This window comes from Chionomys nivalis, chromosome 1 (genome assembly GCF_950005125.1).
Source record: "Chionomys nivalis chromosome 1, mChiNiv1.1, whole genome shotgun sequence".
In the NCBI taxonomy this organism is placed as follows: Eukaryota; Metazoa; Chordata; class Mammalia; order Rodentia; family Cricetidae; genus Chionomys; species Chionomys nivalis.
The window spans coordinates 139,753,594-139,770,451 of record NC_080086.1 but is presented as its reverse complement, the minus strand read 5'-3'; the positions used below and the strand labels follow the sequence as shown (position 1 = coordinate 139,770,451).

Below are 16,858 nucleotides of genomic sequence, written 5' to 3'. Positions count from 1 at the left end.
GATATTCTCTTCCTTTCACATTTAGCTTTCCTGTTTACATTGTAGGTCTGTCTCCTCGAGATCTTGTCCTTCATTTTCGACACAAGGTGTGATAGATATCCTGCAACTTGCAATGTACTGAAATGGGAAAGTCTGTTCTTGGGTTCCTTTCCTGTGAACTTGGGGCAGCATTACAATCAGCTGACGGCATAATTGTGGTTTTGCTCTTCTAAGACAGCTTCTTAACCATACAGAGCTGGAGGCCTCAGGAGTATTTGTGTGGTAAAAGTCTGGGATTACCTCTTGCTGGATAGGGTTTACTTTTGATTCCTTTATTCTGCAGTCTTTGCATTTTCACTTAGTGTGGGTGGGAAAAAAGTTGTTCCCTAAAAGTGGGATATTTTTCCATTCAAATTATTTTTTTCTTTTGTTGTGGTTTTTGGTGCCAGACATTATGATCTTTATTGTTAAAGTATATGTTTTCTAGGACATAGATACATTAATCATTTATCAAACCTTTGTTGAATATTCGTGTAAATGCCATGTATCCCAGACTAGCCCCGAACTCACTGAGCTAAAGATAACCATGAATTTCTGATCTTCCTGCCTCCACCTCTGAGTGCTGAAATTACAAGTGTGCACCACCATACATAGCTTAAATGGTTCTGGGAATCTGAACACAGGGCTGTCATACATAGTCAGCATACACATTACCAACTGAGCCACTCCCCAGCCTCAAATATATATGCCTTTTCAGAAGCTTGAAATTTTTCAGAGATAGCACTGCTCCTTCCAAAAACCTATTTCAATTAAAGGTTAAATGATTCTCATGTTTCTAGAGGACATAGGTAATACTTAATTTTTTCTTCAAGTTCGTAATTTCTCATGTATCTTAAGTACTGTTATTTAATATTATATAACATGATTATATTTTAGTAAAGAAAATGGCAAATCATTAATAATAGACCTGAGTAACATAGCATTTCTTTTTCTTTCTGCAGGTCTTGATCCTGTTTAAGCTAATTCTTCTTGAAAAAAAGGTGAGATATAGAAAGATGAAAGAAAGAATAGATGTTTTATCTTTTACTGACATTGCTTATATATTATATAACATGGCAATTAACGATTAAGAGTTAAGACATATTTTGTCTATCAAATGAAACACAAAATTCTTTTCTTTACTGTCGTAAACATACAAATTTGTGTGCTCTTTTTGTTGGCAGTTTGAGAGTATTCAATTATACTGTCACCGTAAGAAGTTTAAACTAACTTAAATAGAAAAGAAAATGTGTTGGTTCGGTCAGACTTGGTGCTTCCAGGGTATCACAACTTTGTGCTTTCTCTTTGTCCTACAGTTCAATTAATTTTACACAGAGCTGATCTCTCTTGTATACACAAAACTTCCAGCAGTAATTTAGCTGTTTGCTTTCTCAGATGTAATACCACTTTCCAAACCATTGGATATGAATTTGTCCCTTCAGATTGTTTGGGCACATCAGGCAGCTTGCCCACTGCTAAATTCAGAATTGTTATCAAAAGTCTGCTTACTCTAATTGGTTTAAACTTGGGTTCCAGACAGCTCTTTTCTACAGAGACGGAATTTGGGATTTCCATGATCTTTGTAGACCTCAGGTCTATGAACTGGGCCTCATAGCCAATTCTAGCTTACCACTTACTTTTATAGAAGTTCGTTGTTTTTAAGACTTATTTTTATTTGTATTTATATATGTGCATTTATGTTTATGTGTGTGTGTTGTGTGTCGGTATGTGCACGTGTATACAGGTACCTGTGGAAGTCTCAAACAGGACATCAGATACTCTAGCTGTAGTTACAGGGTACCTAATGTGAGTGCTAGAAATTGAACTCGGGTCTTTTGCAAGAGCAGCAGTTGTTCTTAACTATTGAGCTATGATAATAGTTTTATTGGTAAACAGGAACACCTAACATTTGCTTATTTGTAGCTATTTATACCCAGTAGGAGCAGAGTTGAGTAGATGTGAGAGATCATATGGCCCACAAAGCAAATGTGTCTGATCCTTTATGGAAAAGGTTTTCTGAAATTCTGATGTAGGCTAATCAGAAGTTAGTCCTGTAATACAACCAGCTTAACCCATATTAACTGCATTCAGTGCAAATAAGGTAGAAAGGTTGTTGAGGGATCAGCCATGCACTATGCTTATATGGCTCATTACCTTAAGCCAATTATTCCTTTGCCCCAATAATTCTCCTATTAGGGATTTCTTTTTCAGAGTTAATCTGAATTGCATGCAAAAATACCTGAAAGAGTCCATCACAGAATCACTTAAAATGAGTAGCTAATTGTTTTTTGTGTTGCATGTAACTCCAAATAATAAAAATCCCCAAATACTTTTTATTGTCGAGATGTTTCAAGGCACATTAGGTTAAAAACTATCCAACCATAAGACTGTGATCCAGTTTTTTACATTTTATTTATGTGTGTCAGTGTTTTGCCTGTATGTATGCCTGGTGCTCACAGAGGTCCTCTGGAACTGGAGTTACAGATGATTATGAGCTGCCATATTGGTGCCGCCAATTGAACCTGGTTTATAGGCCAAAGCAGCGAGTGTTCTTAATCACTGAGCTATTTCTCCAGCCCCTGTGATCCTAATTTTATAAACAAATATAGATTCATTGAAACAACAAGGCTGGAGAATATAATATACAGTCTTTTTAAGTTTTCCTACATGTTATGTCCTTTTTCCTTTTTTTTTCTTTGATTAGGGTCTCTAATGTAGCCCAGGCTATTTGAAAATTCATAGTGCCCCTAACCTGAACCTCGGAATCCTGGGATTAGAAGCATACATTACTACTTGTAACTATAATAATGTCCCTAAAAGCTGATTTCTTACAACTTTAATTAAATTTGTCCAGAAATAATGTAATTATAATACACTATGAAATAGAGAAATTTTTTGTCACTAGAATGGTTAAATGTCATTGTGGGAACTCTGGAGTGTGAATTTCGATTCTACTTAGGATTCCCAGCATCCATGTGAAAAACTGGCACAGTAACACGCGCCTGAAATCTCTGTGCTGGAGAAGAGGAGATGGAAGGATCTCTGTGGCTTTTTGGCTAGCTCATCAAGCCAGTCTTGCGTTCCAGGTTCAATGAGAGACTTTGTCTCAAAGCATAACAAGTTAGAGAAGCAACTGGAAAAGATACTTGTTGCGTTCCACCCTCCACACACATTTAGATGTACTTGAGCAGCTGTAAATATGAACACAATATAAAGTTTAGAAACCCAGGCATAGGGGCTGGAGATAGATAACTCAGCGGTTAAGAGCACTGGCTATTCTTCCAAAGTCACCAGGTTTGATTTCCAGTAGCCAAATGGTGGCTCATAACCATCTATAACTCCAGTACAGGGGACCTAATATCTTCTTCTAGCCTTTTAGCAAGCACCAGGCACACTCATTGTTCACAGACATACAGGCAAGCAAAATCACATAAAATGAAATTTAATTTTTAAAAATTCTGGTGATCTTTAAAAAAAAAAAAACAGGATCACATGCTTGTAATCTCAGCCCTTGGGAGACTAAGGCCAGGAGAATGGTGGCAGGTTTCAGACCAGCCTGGACTACATAGTCACTACCTGAGAATTCACATTCTAAATGTTGTTTCTGTTGCACTTTAGCCTTTGCATTTATTTCTCTGATACCTCTGGCCTATCTCATCAGTCTTTTAGTAATTTATCTTCTATAAAAATTGCAGTTTAAAGAACGGTAAGGAGCAGAGTTTTCAATATGTTTGTAAAGATAATAAATAACTGAGGGGACTTTTATTAACTTATAAAATGTATAGGCGATTGTTCTTTTTCATCTAGGAAACAGTCAGGGATCCTATATTACCTTTTCTAGCTCCCCTTAACCTCAAATTGTTCTGTTAGGAAACTTCATGGCTCAGTGTCTCATGGCTCAATGGTAGCATCTCTAACTTCAAATCTAATTGTTTCATCACCCTCATACTCTTTTATTTATTCATTTCTTTTTTTTTTTTAGATCAATTTCATTTCTAACTATGTATGTATGTGGGCATGTGTCTGATTGTATAAGTGCGGGTACACTCATAATTCAGGAGAGAGCTTTGGATCCCCTGGAACTGGAATAACAGGCATTCGTGAACCACCTGATGTGGGTGCTGGGAACCTAACTCAGGCCCTCTGCTAAACTAATGTACTTTCTTAACCACTGGGCCATCTCATCTCCCCAGTCCTGCCTCTTCCCCCCATTTTTTTTTTAATTTCATTACATTGGCACTTTTTAATTGACTGTATATATCTGTCTGTATGGATGTATGTTCAATTATGAGCACCTGCGCCTGCGTACTGAGGCTTACAGAGGGTATTGGATATCCTCATCGATCAATCAACCTATTCATTCTGAGTCAGGGTCTCTGTTAACCTGGGGCTTGTATTTCTTTAGCTATACGGGAAGCCAGCAAGCCTCAGCAGTCCCCTAGGCTCTGCCTGCCTCAGAGCTGGTATTACATCATACAAAGGGTGCTGCCAAGCTTGTGGACCCTGGCACCTGAACTCTAGTCCTCATGATTGGCATGTTTTTGAAATATGGAATGCTTCATGAATTTGCATATCATCTTTGCACAGGGGCCATGTTTATCTTCTCTGTATAGTTTTAGTCTTAGTATCTGTGCTGCTGAAGTGAGTCATCTGGCGCTTTTTAAAAGAATCTAGTGAGTGGTGGCGGCAAACTCCTTTAATCCCAGCCCCTGGGAGGTAGAGGCAGGCGGATCTCTGAATTTAAGGACAGCCAGGGCTGTCACATAGAGAAACCTTGTCTCAAAAAAATAAAAAATTAAAAAAATTTAAAAAAAACAAAAAACAAAAAAACAAAAGAATCTAGTTAATCTAGACAAGTATTACAGAACTAAATGTGTGATTGTTTGATTTTTTTTCTTGTGGTTAGTTTCAGATTAAACATTTAAACATTTTTAGCAAGATGCTAGATCAGTGATAACATTACTTCCGAATATGACACAACTGTTATGTTCTTTTTTTTTAATTATTTATTTATTTATTATGTATACAGTGTTCTGTCTGTTTGTATGCTTGCTGGACATGAAGAGGGTACCAGATCTCATTAGAGATAGTTGTGAGCCACCATGTGGTTGCTGGGAATTGAACTCAGGACCTCTGGAAGAACAGTCAGTGCTCTTAACCTCTGAGCCATCTCTCCAGCCCCCTGTTCTGTTCTTGATAAGATGAAATTTGATCATTTGGTTAAGGTGACAGACTAACTTAATCAAAATTTATGGGACAGTGCATCTAACATATTGTGAATATTTTGTTGTCCAATAATCTACAATGGTCATTTTAGTGTCTGCTGGCAGTATTTTTATATTTATTTTTATTTTTACTTATTAAAACCTTATTATAAAGAACTTGAAAAAATTTTTAAAATATGAAGTTAACCAGATCCAAAAAATCTTGTTAACTCTTTGTGTGTGTGTGTGTGTGTGTGTGCGCGCGCGAATGGTTTATGTTTGTGAGCACACAGTTATTGTAGCATATGTATAAAGGTCAAAGGATAACTTTCGGAGGTAGTTTTGCTCTTCTACTGTATAGGACACACAGATTAAACTTAAGTCCAGCTTCAGCAGACCTCAAATTTTGCCTGAATTGTGGTGGGTGGGAAAGCTGATTTTGTTGTTGTAGTTGTTGTTTTAAGTCATGACTCATAGGTTTTTTGGTTTTGTTTTGTTTTTAAGTATTTACTCATATTGCAAAGAATCCTTTCTATATTATTACAGTCTTGTGAATGTTCTAATTTAATTTCATTTGAATCCATTTCAGGTTCTCTTTTACATTTCTCCAGTGAATAAATTAGTGGGTGCACTAATGACTGTGTTATCCCTTTTTCCAGGTAAGAGAGTAGCTATAGCTACTTTTGTTTAATGTTATTGGAATTTAGATTTTTAGTAGTGTACAAAGATAAACTCATTAGGGCTAACATTTCTGCTTAATTTTTCTTTTGGCAATAGATTTTATTTATTTATTTTTAGTTAATGTAGCCGGTCTTTTTTTGAACCGCCAGATCCTGAATAATGACAGAGAGACTTATTAATTATGCAAGTTTGACCTTAGCTTAGGCTTGTTTCCAGCTAGCTCTTAAAACTTAAATTAACCTGTTTATATTAATCTGCATCTGCCACATGGCTTGTTACCTCTCCTCAGTATAGTATATCCGACTTCCTCCACATCTCACTGGCAAATCCTCTGCTTCTCAGTTTCTCAGAGTTCCTGTCTCAGAGTCCCATCTATCCTCCCTGCCTAGCTATTGACCATTCAGCTCTTTATTAAACCAATCAGAAGGTGTCTTAGGCAGGTGAAGTAAAACAGTGACACATCTTTGCACAGTGTGATCAAATATCCCGCAATAAGCCTATGTTTGTTTTTTTTTTAATTTTATTATTTAGTATTTATCGCAGGGAGGGGAGATATTTATAAGCCATGGCATGCTGGTGGTCAGAGAACAACTGGTGAGGGTCTTCCCTACTTCCACTGTGTATGTGTTGTGGTATCGAATCTGGGTATTCAGACTTGGCAGCAAGCATCCTTAATCTTGGCGCTCATCTTAACCTCTTTTTTTGTTTGTTTGCTTTTTCTTTTCCCCAAGATAGCATTTCTCTATGTAGTCCTGGCTGTCTTGGAAGCCACTTTGTAGATCATACCAGGCCAGCCTCAAACTCAGAGATCTGCCTGCCACTGCCTAACAAGTGCTGGGATTAATTCATGTACTACCACACCTAGCTTTCCTTTTGTAATAGAAATTTCCATTAAAACGGGGGCAGTACAGCTTTTGAAAAAATTTTATAGATTTCCACTCTGTAAAACATAATATAGCTGGGTGGTGGTGGCGCACGCCTTTAATCCCAGCACTTGGGAGGCAGAAGCAGGGGGATCTCTGTGAGTTCAAGGTCAACCTGGTCTGCAAGAGCTAGTTCCAGGACAGCCACCAAAGCTATAGAGAAACCTTGTCTTGGGGGGGGGGTGTGTGTGGCATAATATATACCTCTTACTTTCTTCTATATTACTAGAATCCAAGCTGTTCTTCAATATTTTATATTTTAGGAATGATTGAACATGGACTCAGTGACTGTTCTCAGTATAGACCCCGAAAGAGTATGTCTGAAGATGTTGGGCTTCAGGAAAGTAATCACCCTGTAGATGATTTTATTTCTGAGTCCACTTCTCATATTTCAAATACCAGCATGGGAACTGTCACAAAAATCATTTCAGGAAACCATGGAGGAGACACTGTCCTTCATACAGAGCAGCCTTGCTTCCAAGTAGAAGATAACAACAAAAAAGAACAGGAACCCAATGATACTGGCCGCTATTTGAAACTCCCTCCTCGTCCATCTCCAGAGTCTTCAGAAAGTGACTGGGAAACTTTGGATCCTAGTGTTTTAGAGGACTCGTCTTTGAAAGAAAAGGAACAGATGGGGTCAGACCAGACAAACTTATTTCAGAAAGACTCTGTGCCCTCAGACAGTGCTCCAATTACTGTACAACCTCAAGCTAACACCAGGCAGGTAGTCCTGATACCAGGACTCATTTCTGGTTTGGAAGAGGATCAATATGGCATGCCTCTGGCCATCTTTACAAAGGTAAAATGCAGTAACTGTGTGAACACATTTTTGGGGTCTAAAAATTATCCTTAAAAACTGAAAAATATATACTGACTGTATAGTGCTGTTATATCTATAACCATATTTAAAACAATGGGGAAATAACTCAGAGGGAAAGAGTTTTGAAGCCAGTGGGTAATGAGGCCAGCAGTCATTGCATTAGGTCTATTCTTAACTATTCAGACTTCTCTTTGAAAACAAAGAATGAACTGAAGTCCATGAACAAGAAGTCTGCACAATCCTGACTGAACTTTAAATTTGTATTAAAATACTGTGCTTATAGCCTGTAGCCCTAGCTATGAAGGAGACTAAACAGAAAACCACTTAAACCTAGAAGTTTAAGGCCAACTTAGACAGCATAGAAAGACGATCTTAGAAAAAAGAAATAATATATTTCTAAAAGCCTCCATTTTAGAACAAAAAAATGCCTAAATGTCTAATTTATATTAACTATACATACTTATACTTATTAAAATATATTTTATATACTTCATTTTGCTATGTATGTAATTATATCCCAAAACTATTTGTTTTATGAAAAATCATTCATTCCAAGTATCATGATGTGTATTTGTAATATTAGCAGTTGGGAAGATCCCAAGTTGTAGGTCAGCTTGGGGTACATAACAAGATCCTATCAAAACAAAAAACAAAGAAGAAAAAGAAAAAAACACCCAAAGAGTGTGTTTGAAATAAATTGAGTCTTTGATTCAGGATCTTATAGCATAGTATATCATTTTTAAACATCAGTACTGCATTGAAGATGACACAAACCAGTAACGATGCCAAGATATACTCTGGGACTGCTTCATTTGAAATGGTTTTGTTTTTCAAATTATTCAGAAAACTTTTTTCCATTGTTATTTGTGAATTATTTTTCAAAATGTGACAGAAAAAAAAGTCCATTCCATTTTTTACTCTATGCATATTTATTGTCCTGTATTCTAGGTATCATAAATTCTTGTCATCCTCAAAAGATAAATATGCCTTCCAGGTAATTAGAGAAAGTCTGGTTTTTCTGTGTACATTACTCATCTTTTATTCATGAAGTAAAACTTTATATAGAAAACAAAGTAAACGGGTTTAGTGGTTGAATGAAAATTGATCTTAAGATTCTCAGGTATTTTAACATTTGGTCTCCACTTGGCAGTTCTGTTTGAGGAAGTTTTGGTGGTGCAGCTTTGCTGGGGGAAGTGTGTAACTGGGGTGGGCTTTTGAGATTAAAAGCCTTATATCATTTCCAGCTTTCTCTTTGCTTCCTACTTGCCATGGAACTAGTGAGCTCTCAGTTTCTTAGCGCTGCTACCTGCTTTAATCATGGTGTTTTATCACAACAGAAAAGTTGTCCTAACAACTTGAGTGAATCTAAATTTAAAGTAATGGACTAATTTCTTTGACAGTTTTAAAGCAATGTAATATTGAATCGGGCATTGTTATTATTGATAGCTTTTTAAAATTTTTTTTGCAAGTAAGAAGAGTTATCTATTTTTTAATTAATATTTATTGAGCTCTACATTTTTCTCTGCTCCCCTCCCTACCTCTCCCCTCCGTCTTCAGTCCTCCCCCAAGGTCCCCTTGCTCCTAATTTACTCAGGAGATCTTGTCTTTTTATACTTTCTACTTCCCATGTAGATTATATCTATGTAAGTCTCTCTTAGTGTCCGCATTGTTGTCTAAGTTCTCTGGGATTGTGGTTTGTAGGCTGGTTTTCTTTGCTTTATGTTTAAAAACCACCTAAGAGTGAGTACATATGATAACTGTCTTTCTGGGCGAGGGTTACCTCACTCAATGTTTTCTAGCTCCATCCATTTTCCTGCAAAATTCAAACTATCGTTATTTTTTTTGCTGTGTAGTAAGTACTCAATTGTGTAAATGTAGCACTTTTCCTTATCCATTCTTCGATTGACGGGCATTTAGGTTGTTTCCAGGTTCTGGCTATGACAAACAAAGCTGCTATGAACATAGTTGAGCATATGTCCTTGTGGCATGATTGAGCATCCTTATTGGGTCTTGAGGAAGGTTGTTTCCTAATTTTCTGAGAAATCGCCACACTGACATCCAAAGGGGTTGTACCAGCTTACATTCCCACCAGCAATGCAAAAGTGTTCCCTTTTCCCCACAACCTCTCCAGCATAAGTTGTCATCAGTGTTTTTGATCTTGGCCATTCTTACAGGTGTAAAATGGAATCTCAGAGTTGCTTTGATTTGCATTTCTCTGACGACTAAGGATGTTGAACATTTTCTTAAGTGTCTTTCAACCATTTTAGATTCCTTTGTTGAGAGTTCTCTGTTTAGGTCTATACTTCATTTTTTTTATTTTATTGGATTATGTGATCTTTTGGTGTCCAATTTCTTGAGTTCTTTGTATATTTTGGAGATCAGACCTCTGTCTGATGTGGGGTTAGTGAAGATCTTTTCCCATTCTGTAGGCTGTCGTTTTGTCTTGTTGACCATGTCCTTTGCTTTACAGACACTTTTCAGTTTCAGAAGGTCCCATTTATTAATTGTTTCTCTCAATGTCTGTGCTGCCGGGGTTCTGTTTAGGAAGAAGTTCCCTGTGCCAATGTGTTCAAGTGTACTTCCCACTTTCTCTTTTATAAGGTTCAATGTGGCTGGCTTTATGTTGAGGTCTTTGATACATTTGGACTTGATATTGGTAACTCTTATGCAGGTCTGCGATTAACATCAGCAAGCAGAGCAGAAATAAATACAAAATGTACAGTTTAAAGTGAACCAAATAATTTAATCATGCAGCCAAGGTTTGTATTGAAAGAGTTAAGGAAGTTAATGCCATTAAGGAGAGGCCAGCTGTGCCCTATAATAAAGGGAAGGGTACCCTCGGGCAAGACTCTACCCAGCTAAACTTCAGACTTGTGAAAGAGGACCTAAGGCCTTTTCTGCTTTTAAAAAAGTCTGCTACTTTATGTAATTAAGGGGACCAGGGCCCATCCCAAAGTGGCAGCCAAACTTGGCATTGATGTCCACGGGGTGCTTACTTTAGAGGCATGAAGGTTATAAGAGTAAAGGATCATGGGTTCTCCCTCCCTGACTTTAGAGAGCTTCTAAGGCCAGACAGCTTGTGGTCTGCATGAAGCTGAGAAAGTGAAGTCTGATTTGGAGTGGAAAGCCCAAGCTGTTAGAGATGCCATTGCCATAGGGCATCTGCCAGGGAGAGCTGCATACAGGAAGTAAAACCATCCTAAACAGAGAGAGATATGTTACAGGCTGCAAAGCTGGAAGAGCAGAGCCATCTAGGCCTTTTGAAATTAAAGTTAACATCAGACATGGAGCTAAAGGATTTGACGTTTTCCCTGCTGGGGTTCAGTCTTGCTTTAGTTCAGTATTTCCTAACTATGCCCCCTTTTCTTCTTTTTGGAATGGAAATGTTATTCTGTGCCAATGTATATCAAAAGCATATAATTTATGTTTTGATTTTACAAGAGGTTACAATTAAGAGATTCTTCTGAGATTTTATAAGAGACCTTAGACTTTTAAATAATGTTGAAACGTTGAAAGTCTATGCTGACTTAAAATTGGACTAAATTCATTTTTACATTATGATATGACTGTGAGTCCATAGGGGACAGAGAGTGGTGGTTTGAACAAGGAATGCGCCCCATAGCCTCAGGTATTTGAGCACTTGGTCCCGGGTGGTGGTGCTGCTTGGGGGAAGTTTAGGTAGTGTAGCCTTGCTGGAGAAAGTGCTTCACTTGGGGAAGGTTTTTATAGTCTCGCACCCTTTCCAGTTCTCTCTGCTTCTGCTTGCCATTAAAGATGTAAGCTCTCAGCTTCCTGCTCCTACCACCAGGCCTGCCATATAATGTCACTCCTCCCCTCCATAATGAACACTCATCCATAAGCCAAACATTGTGTATCTTTTATACTATATACTTTCTGGAAAATGCTGAGTTATTCAGCTTCCTAAAAGTGGTTCCTTTGAATCAGTATTGAAGAGTTATCAGAGAATGCTCTCTTTACTTATTCTTTGGCCTTTCTAGGATTCTGAATTTATTCTTTATTAGTTTCTTGATTAAACTAAGATAGTTTTTAAAGCAGCTGAAATCTGAGAATCTTGGGAGAAAATTCATACCTCACAAATGACTAAGTTCAGTAACTAGTCACAAATTGTGCTTTGTTTTTTTTTTTAAATTTTTTTGAGAGAGTGAGAGAGAGTGAGTAGATCAGAGGATGGCTGTAGAAATGTTTGTCTTTTACCATGTGGTTCCCAGAATCAGACTTAGCTCATCAAACTAAGTAGTAGATACCTTTAACAGATAAGCCGTTTCTCCAGCCCCTCAAATTATAACTTTAATTTTGTATGAGTGTTTTGTCTGCATGTACTGGTTGGTTGGTTTTGTTGTTGTTGTTGTTATTGTTGTTGTCAGCTTGAGAAAAACCTAGATGTATTGTAGTAGGAGCTGTGTGCTGTGTTCCTGCCGCCCCAGCTCATGGTCGCCTGGCTAGCTTATGCCCCAAAATAACGACACACAAACTGTATTCTTTTAAACACTGCTTGGCCCATTTCTGTTCATGTGTGTAGCACCCCAAGGTGTGCTTACCTGGAAGATTCTAGCCTACGTCCATCCTGGGTCGGAGCTTCATCGTGTCTGCTCTGGAGAGGAGAGCATGGCGTCTGTCTCTCAGAGGAGCTGCCCTGCATCTGAGCTCACTTCCTCTTCCTCCCAGCATTCTATTCTGTTTACTCCACCCACCTAAAGGCTGGCCAATCAAATGGGCCAAGGCAGTTTCTTTATTAGCCAATGACCTTCCTCCACCAATGTATCTAGAACAAGGGAATCTTAACTGAAAAGTAAAGTTGGCCTACAGGGAAGACTGAAGAACATTTTCTTATAAATGATTGTGACCAACCCACTTGAGATGCCATCACTGGGCAAGTGACCAGGATTGTATAAGAAAGTAGACTGGACAAGCCATGAGGAACAAAGCAATAAGCAACATTCTTCATGGCTCCTGCTTCATTTCCTGCTCCCAGGTTCTTGCCCTTATTTCCCTCAGTGATGGTTTGTGACCCAAGAGTTGTAAGGTGAAATGAACCCTTTCCTTTCTGAGTTGCTATCGAAACCCTAATTAATACAGAAATTGGTATGAGGTTCATGGGATTTTGCTGTGACAGAACTGACCATGTTTTGCTGAGGATAATAGAACTTTGGAACTTAGGGCTAGAAAAGCTATTGAGTGTTCAGAAGTTAATAAGCTGTTGTGGGAGCTTAGAAATTAATATTGAGAGCAATGTGGACAATGGAGGACTGGCTTGTGAAGCTTTAGAGGGAATTTTAAGTGACTCTTCAAAGACTGTCATGTCAATCTGTTATTTTGAGTTAAGAAATGTAGATCTGGTCATCTGGGGTAAAGAATCTACTACAGTTAACAAGAGGCCAGAACCACTAAAGTAGAACCTTTGCTTTGCTGGGACAGTTGATAGTGGTCAGCTGGAGCTAAAGAATTAGTTGTGTTTAGAAGACCAATATCGAGTTTGGCATAGTGGCACATGCCTTTAATCGTAACCCTCAGGAGGTGGAGGCAGGTCGAATCTCTGAATTCAGAGCAAGTTCCAGGACAGCCAGGACAGTTAAACAGAGAAAAACTGTCTCAAACAAACAAAAAATTGAAAGAGACCGACATCATCAAGGCAAATTCTGGAAAGTGTTTCCTCTGGGTCAACACACAAGCTGTAGTCCAGAGGGGGGATAAGGCTGTTGTGCTGGCCACTAAACTTGGTAATGTGTAAGAGTCTCCCAGATGGTACTGGTTGTCAAAACATGAAGGGGACATGGAGAGTAGCTGGGGATTAGCACGGTAAAAAGCTAGGAGAGACCACTAGTGCGTATGCAGTCTCAGGTAAAGAAGCCCAAGACTGAAGAGGTTGTGGGGAGAGTTGATATTCAGCATAATATGACGGGGTCAGAATCCCAGAAGAGAGCTGGAGAGAGGCCATTGGTGAAGGTGCTGTCCATTTGTGGCAGAGACACCAGCATTTTGGAGATTCCAGTAATGTGATGAGCATCAAAGACAGCTGTGGAGAGGCAGTCGTGGGCCTATGAAACATGTTATATATATGCTTTGTTTGAATGGTAGAACCAGAGAAGTGATGCTCAAGCCCTTTGGAGCCCAGAAGATTGAGTCCCAGTTGTCTGTCTCTGAGCTTTATATATACTGTGGGACTTTGGTTTCCCTTTGTTTAGATTGTGACTGTTCTTCTCTTGAAATAAGAAAGTACTTATTTTGCCTTTTTATTTTTATGTATGTATGTATTTATTTATTTATTTTGAGACAGGGTTTCCCAGTAGCTATGGAGACAGTCCTGGAACTCACTCACTATGTAGATCAGGCTGTCCTTGAACTCACAGAGATCCTCCTGCCTCTGCCTCCCAAGTGCTGGGATTAAAGGTGTGCACCACCACCGCTCAGCAAGACTGAACTTTTAAAAAGATGTTGGATTTTTAAAGAAAACCTGGACGTTTAAAGTATCGAAATGTTCAAAGACTAAAGAACTTTTTTAAATATTCTGTTTATATTGTGATATTAATAGATCTTGGGGATGAACAAGAAAAGAAAAATTATGATTAATAAGTGACGTATTTGTGTCAAGTTGACAAAGGGTCAAATGTCCTGGTTAGTTTTTGTCAACTTGACACAAATCTTAGACATATGTGGGAAGAGGAAATCTTGAGAAAACAACTCTGTAAGATAGGCCTGTACACAGGTATATAGGCATTTTCTTGATTAAATATTGATGTGGGAGAGCTCAGGTGATTATGGGTGACTCCGCCCCTGGGTGGGTGGCTCTCGGTTATATCAGAGCAAGCTGAGCAAGCCATGGGGACAAATCAGTAGTAACATTCCTCCAGGTTTCTGTTTATGCCTCCAGGGTCCTGCCCTAACTTCACTCAGTAAGGACCTGAGAGTTGTAAGGTGAAATAAACCCTTTCCTCCCCCACTTGCTTTTGGGCATGGCGTGTTAGCACAGCAGTAGAACCCCTAACTTAGAAAATACATGTATGTGTGCCATGTGGTCCTGATATCCCAGGAGTGCCAGATCCCTGGAAAGTGGAGTGATAGACAGACAGAGAATGTGTACTGAGAACCAAACCCAGGTGCTCTGCACAGCATCCAGTGCTAACTGCTGAGTAGCTCTCCAGTCCCAGATTGTGAGTTTTTTCCAAAACCGTCATTATTTCCTGCATCTTTCAGAGCACTTTTTATCAGGATGCAAATGGGCTGAAGAAAAATTTTGGTTTTGAGGGTCAAGTTACTGCATTAAAGTGATGTGAATCTTGTCAATAAACCATGTTTAGCTGATAGATTTATGTGCTTTATTCCAGGACAGAATATGTGATAGACTCACCACTTTACTATGATAAGTAAACAATTTTTTTCCTGATTTTTTTTATTGTGTGTTGAATAAAACCCACTATTAAGTTAAGCACTCCTAACTACAAATACTGAACCTTTTTGTCAGTAACTTTGGAAGATGAAATGGAAGATGAAATGTTCTTAAAACCAGATTGTCTTTAAGCTATTTTCCTTCAGGAGTTCTTTTACTTTTAGATTTATTTTTCTACATACAAGATTTTGCCTGCGTCTGTGTGTACATGCAGTGCCTGCTCAGGCCAGAAGAGGGTGTCAGATACCCTAGAGCTTGGGTGACCGAGGATTATCAGCTACCATATAGAACCTGCTAATAGCCTGGGCTCTGTTGTTGTTGTTTTTGTTTTTTTTGAGAGAGGATTTTCCTGTGTAGCCCTGGCCATCCTGGAACTCAGTCTGTAGACCAGGCTGTCCTTGAACTTAGAGATTCTCCTGTCTATGCCTCCCAAGTGCTGGGAATCACGGCCATGTCAGTTTTACAGATAAGTTTTATTATGTAGAAGGTAGCGGTAATAGATTGCCAAATGTTTTTTACCTTTTCCTGAGAGTCAAGAAATATGCAGAAGTAACAGAGGGCTGAGGAAATGATGAGTCTAGAAGCAGCTCTCAAGCAGGATACCCATGGAGTGATAGGAAGTGGATTGTAGATACCAAGAGTGGTAGAAAAAAATTAAATCATGCCTGTGAGCTTATGTTCTGCTGCTGTGCACCTTCATGAGCAGAGAAGCACCGGGGCGGGGTAGGGGGAGAGGAGGCAGAAGTATTTTAGGGTGTGAAAATTCAGTACTATGTCTTCCATTTCCCCTGATTTTATACTGGAATTGGGCACGTCCTGCCATAGTTAGTGTTGAGCTGACTAGGAAGGACTGGATTGGTTTTTGTTTAATTTCATGTGTCAGCTTTTTTCTCCATTTACAAGTCATTTGGTTAAATCAGTTGAGGTTCCATAAAAACTATGATTAGAAGTTACTTCATTATAATTGCTATTTATCAATTTAAAACAAAAAATTTTAAATAATGAAATTTAATTATCTCAGCCATGTTTGGTGGCACATAACTATGACCCAGCTGGTAGCAGAGTCAGGAGAATCTTGCTTTTGAGACCGGCCCAAAATATATAGTAGGATCCCGTCTTGGAAAATAAAAACAAAGTCACTTAACTTTCCAACTTATAACTGAATATATAGAGTATTTTTTTTTTTAGTGTTTGGATAGGTGAAGAAGAGATTAATAATATTTGCTTATATTATTCTACCCTACTCTTTATTTTTCACTTATCCATTGGTAGATACTTTCATTGCCTCTACTTCTTGACCATTATGAATATTTCTGAGAATATGGATATGCATATATCCTATCTCAGTGTTGTTTGCTTGGGATTTTTATTTGTTGTAATTTGTATATTAGTGTATATTAATTATACATGATAATTGTTCTGGTTTTTTTTGCCTTGTTCATCAATACTGTGTCATTTCAAATACAGATGTTAAGTTGTCCTAGATAATAGGAAGCCAGGAGTGGGTTTAGGTGTGAAATCTGCTTTTTGGAAAAAGACCTATATTCTTCTGCAACTGTATTCCAATACATACCAAAGAGTTTAGCTAAATTGAACATCATGAAGTGAAAAATAATGACACTATATTAAACTCTTTTGAACAGTGCTATCAGTATGTAATATTTCCATATAGTTCAATAATAAAAAGGTCCAAAGCATCTGTAATAAAACTTTCTGCTAAGAATATAGAATGTATGCCTGCAATACACACAGCCCTGGATTCAATCTCTAGAACCAAAAAGAAATGTTTCCTAATCCATTCCTT

The 16,858-nt window shown here is 38.2% G+C and overlaps 1 protein-coding gene and 1 non-coding gene across 3 annotated transcripts in view; one reads left to right on the top strand and one right to left on the bottom strand.

Moving 5' to 3' along the window:
* Avl9 (AVL9 cell migration associated) overlaps nucleotides 1-16,858 on the top strand; it is a 51,961-nt gene that overhangs the window by 16,331 nt on the left and 18,772 nt on the right. For both annotated transcript variants that reach the window (XM_057769815.1, XM_057769805.1), the window contains exons 7-10: nucleotides 46-86; nucleotides 981-1,019; nucleotides 5,812-5,881; nucleotides 7,090-7,628. In XM_057769815.1, the coding sequence (XP_057625798.1) occupies nucleotides 46-86; nucleotides 981-1,019; nucleotides 5,812-5,881; nucleotides 7,090-7,628 (689 nt within the window). The remainder of the gene's footprint in view (nucleotides 1-45; nucleotides 87-980; nucleotides 1,020-5,811; nucleotides 5,882-7,089; nucleotides 7,629-16,858) is intronic.
* On the bottom strand, nucleotides 4,561-4,663 carry LOC130889512 (U6 spliceosomal RNA). Its single transcript, XR_009058593.1, has one exon. It is a non-coding gene; the product is annotated as a U6 spliceosomal RNA (small nuclear RNA).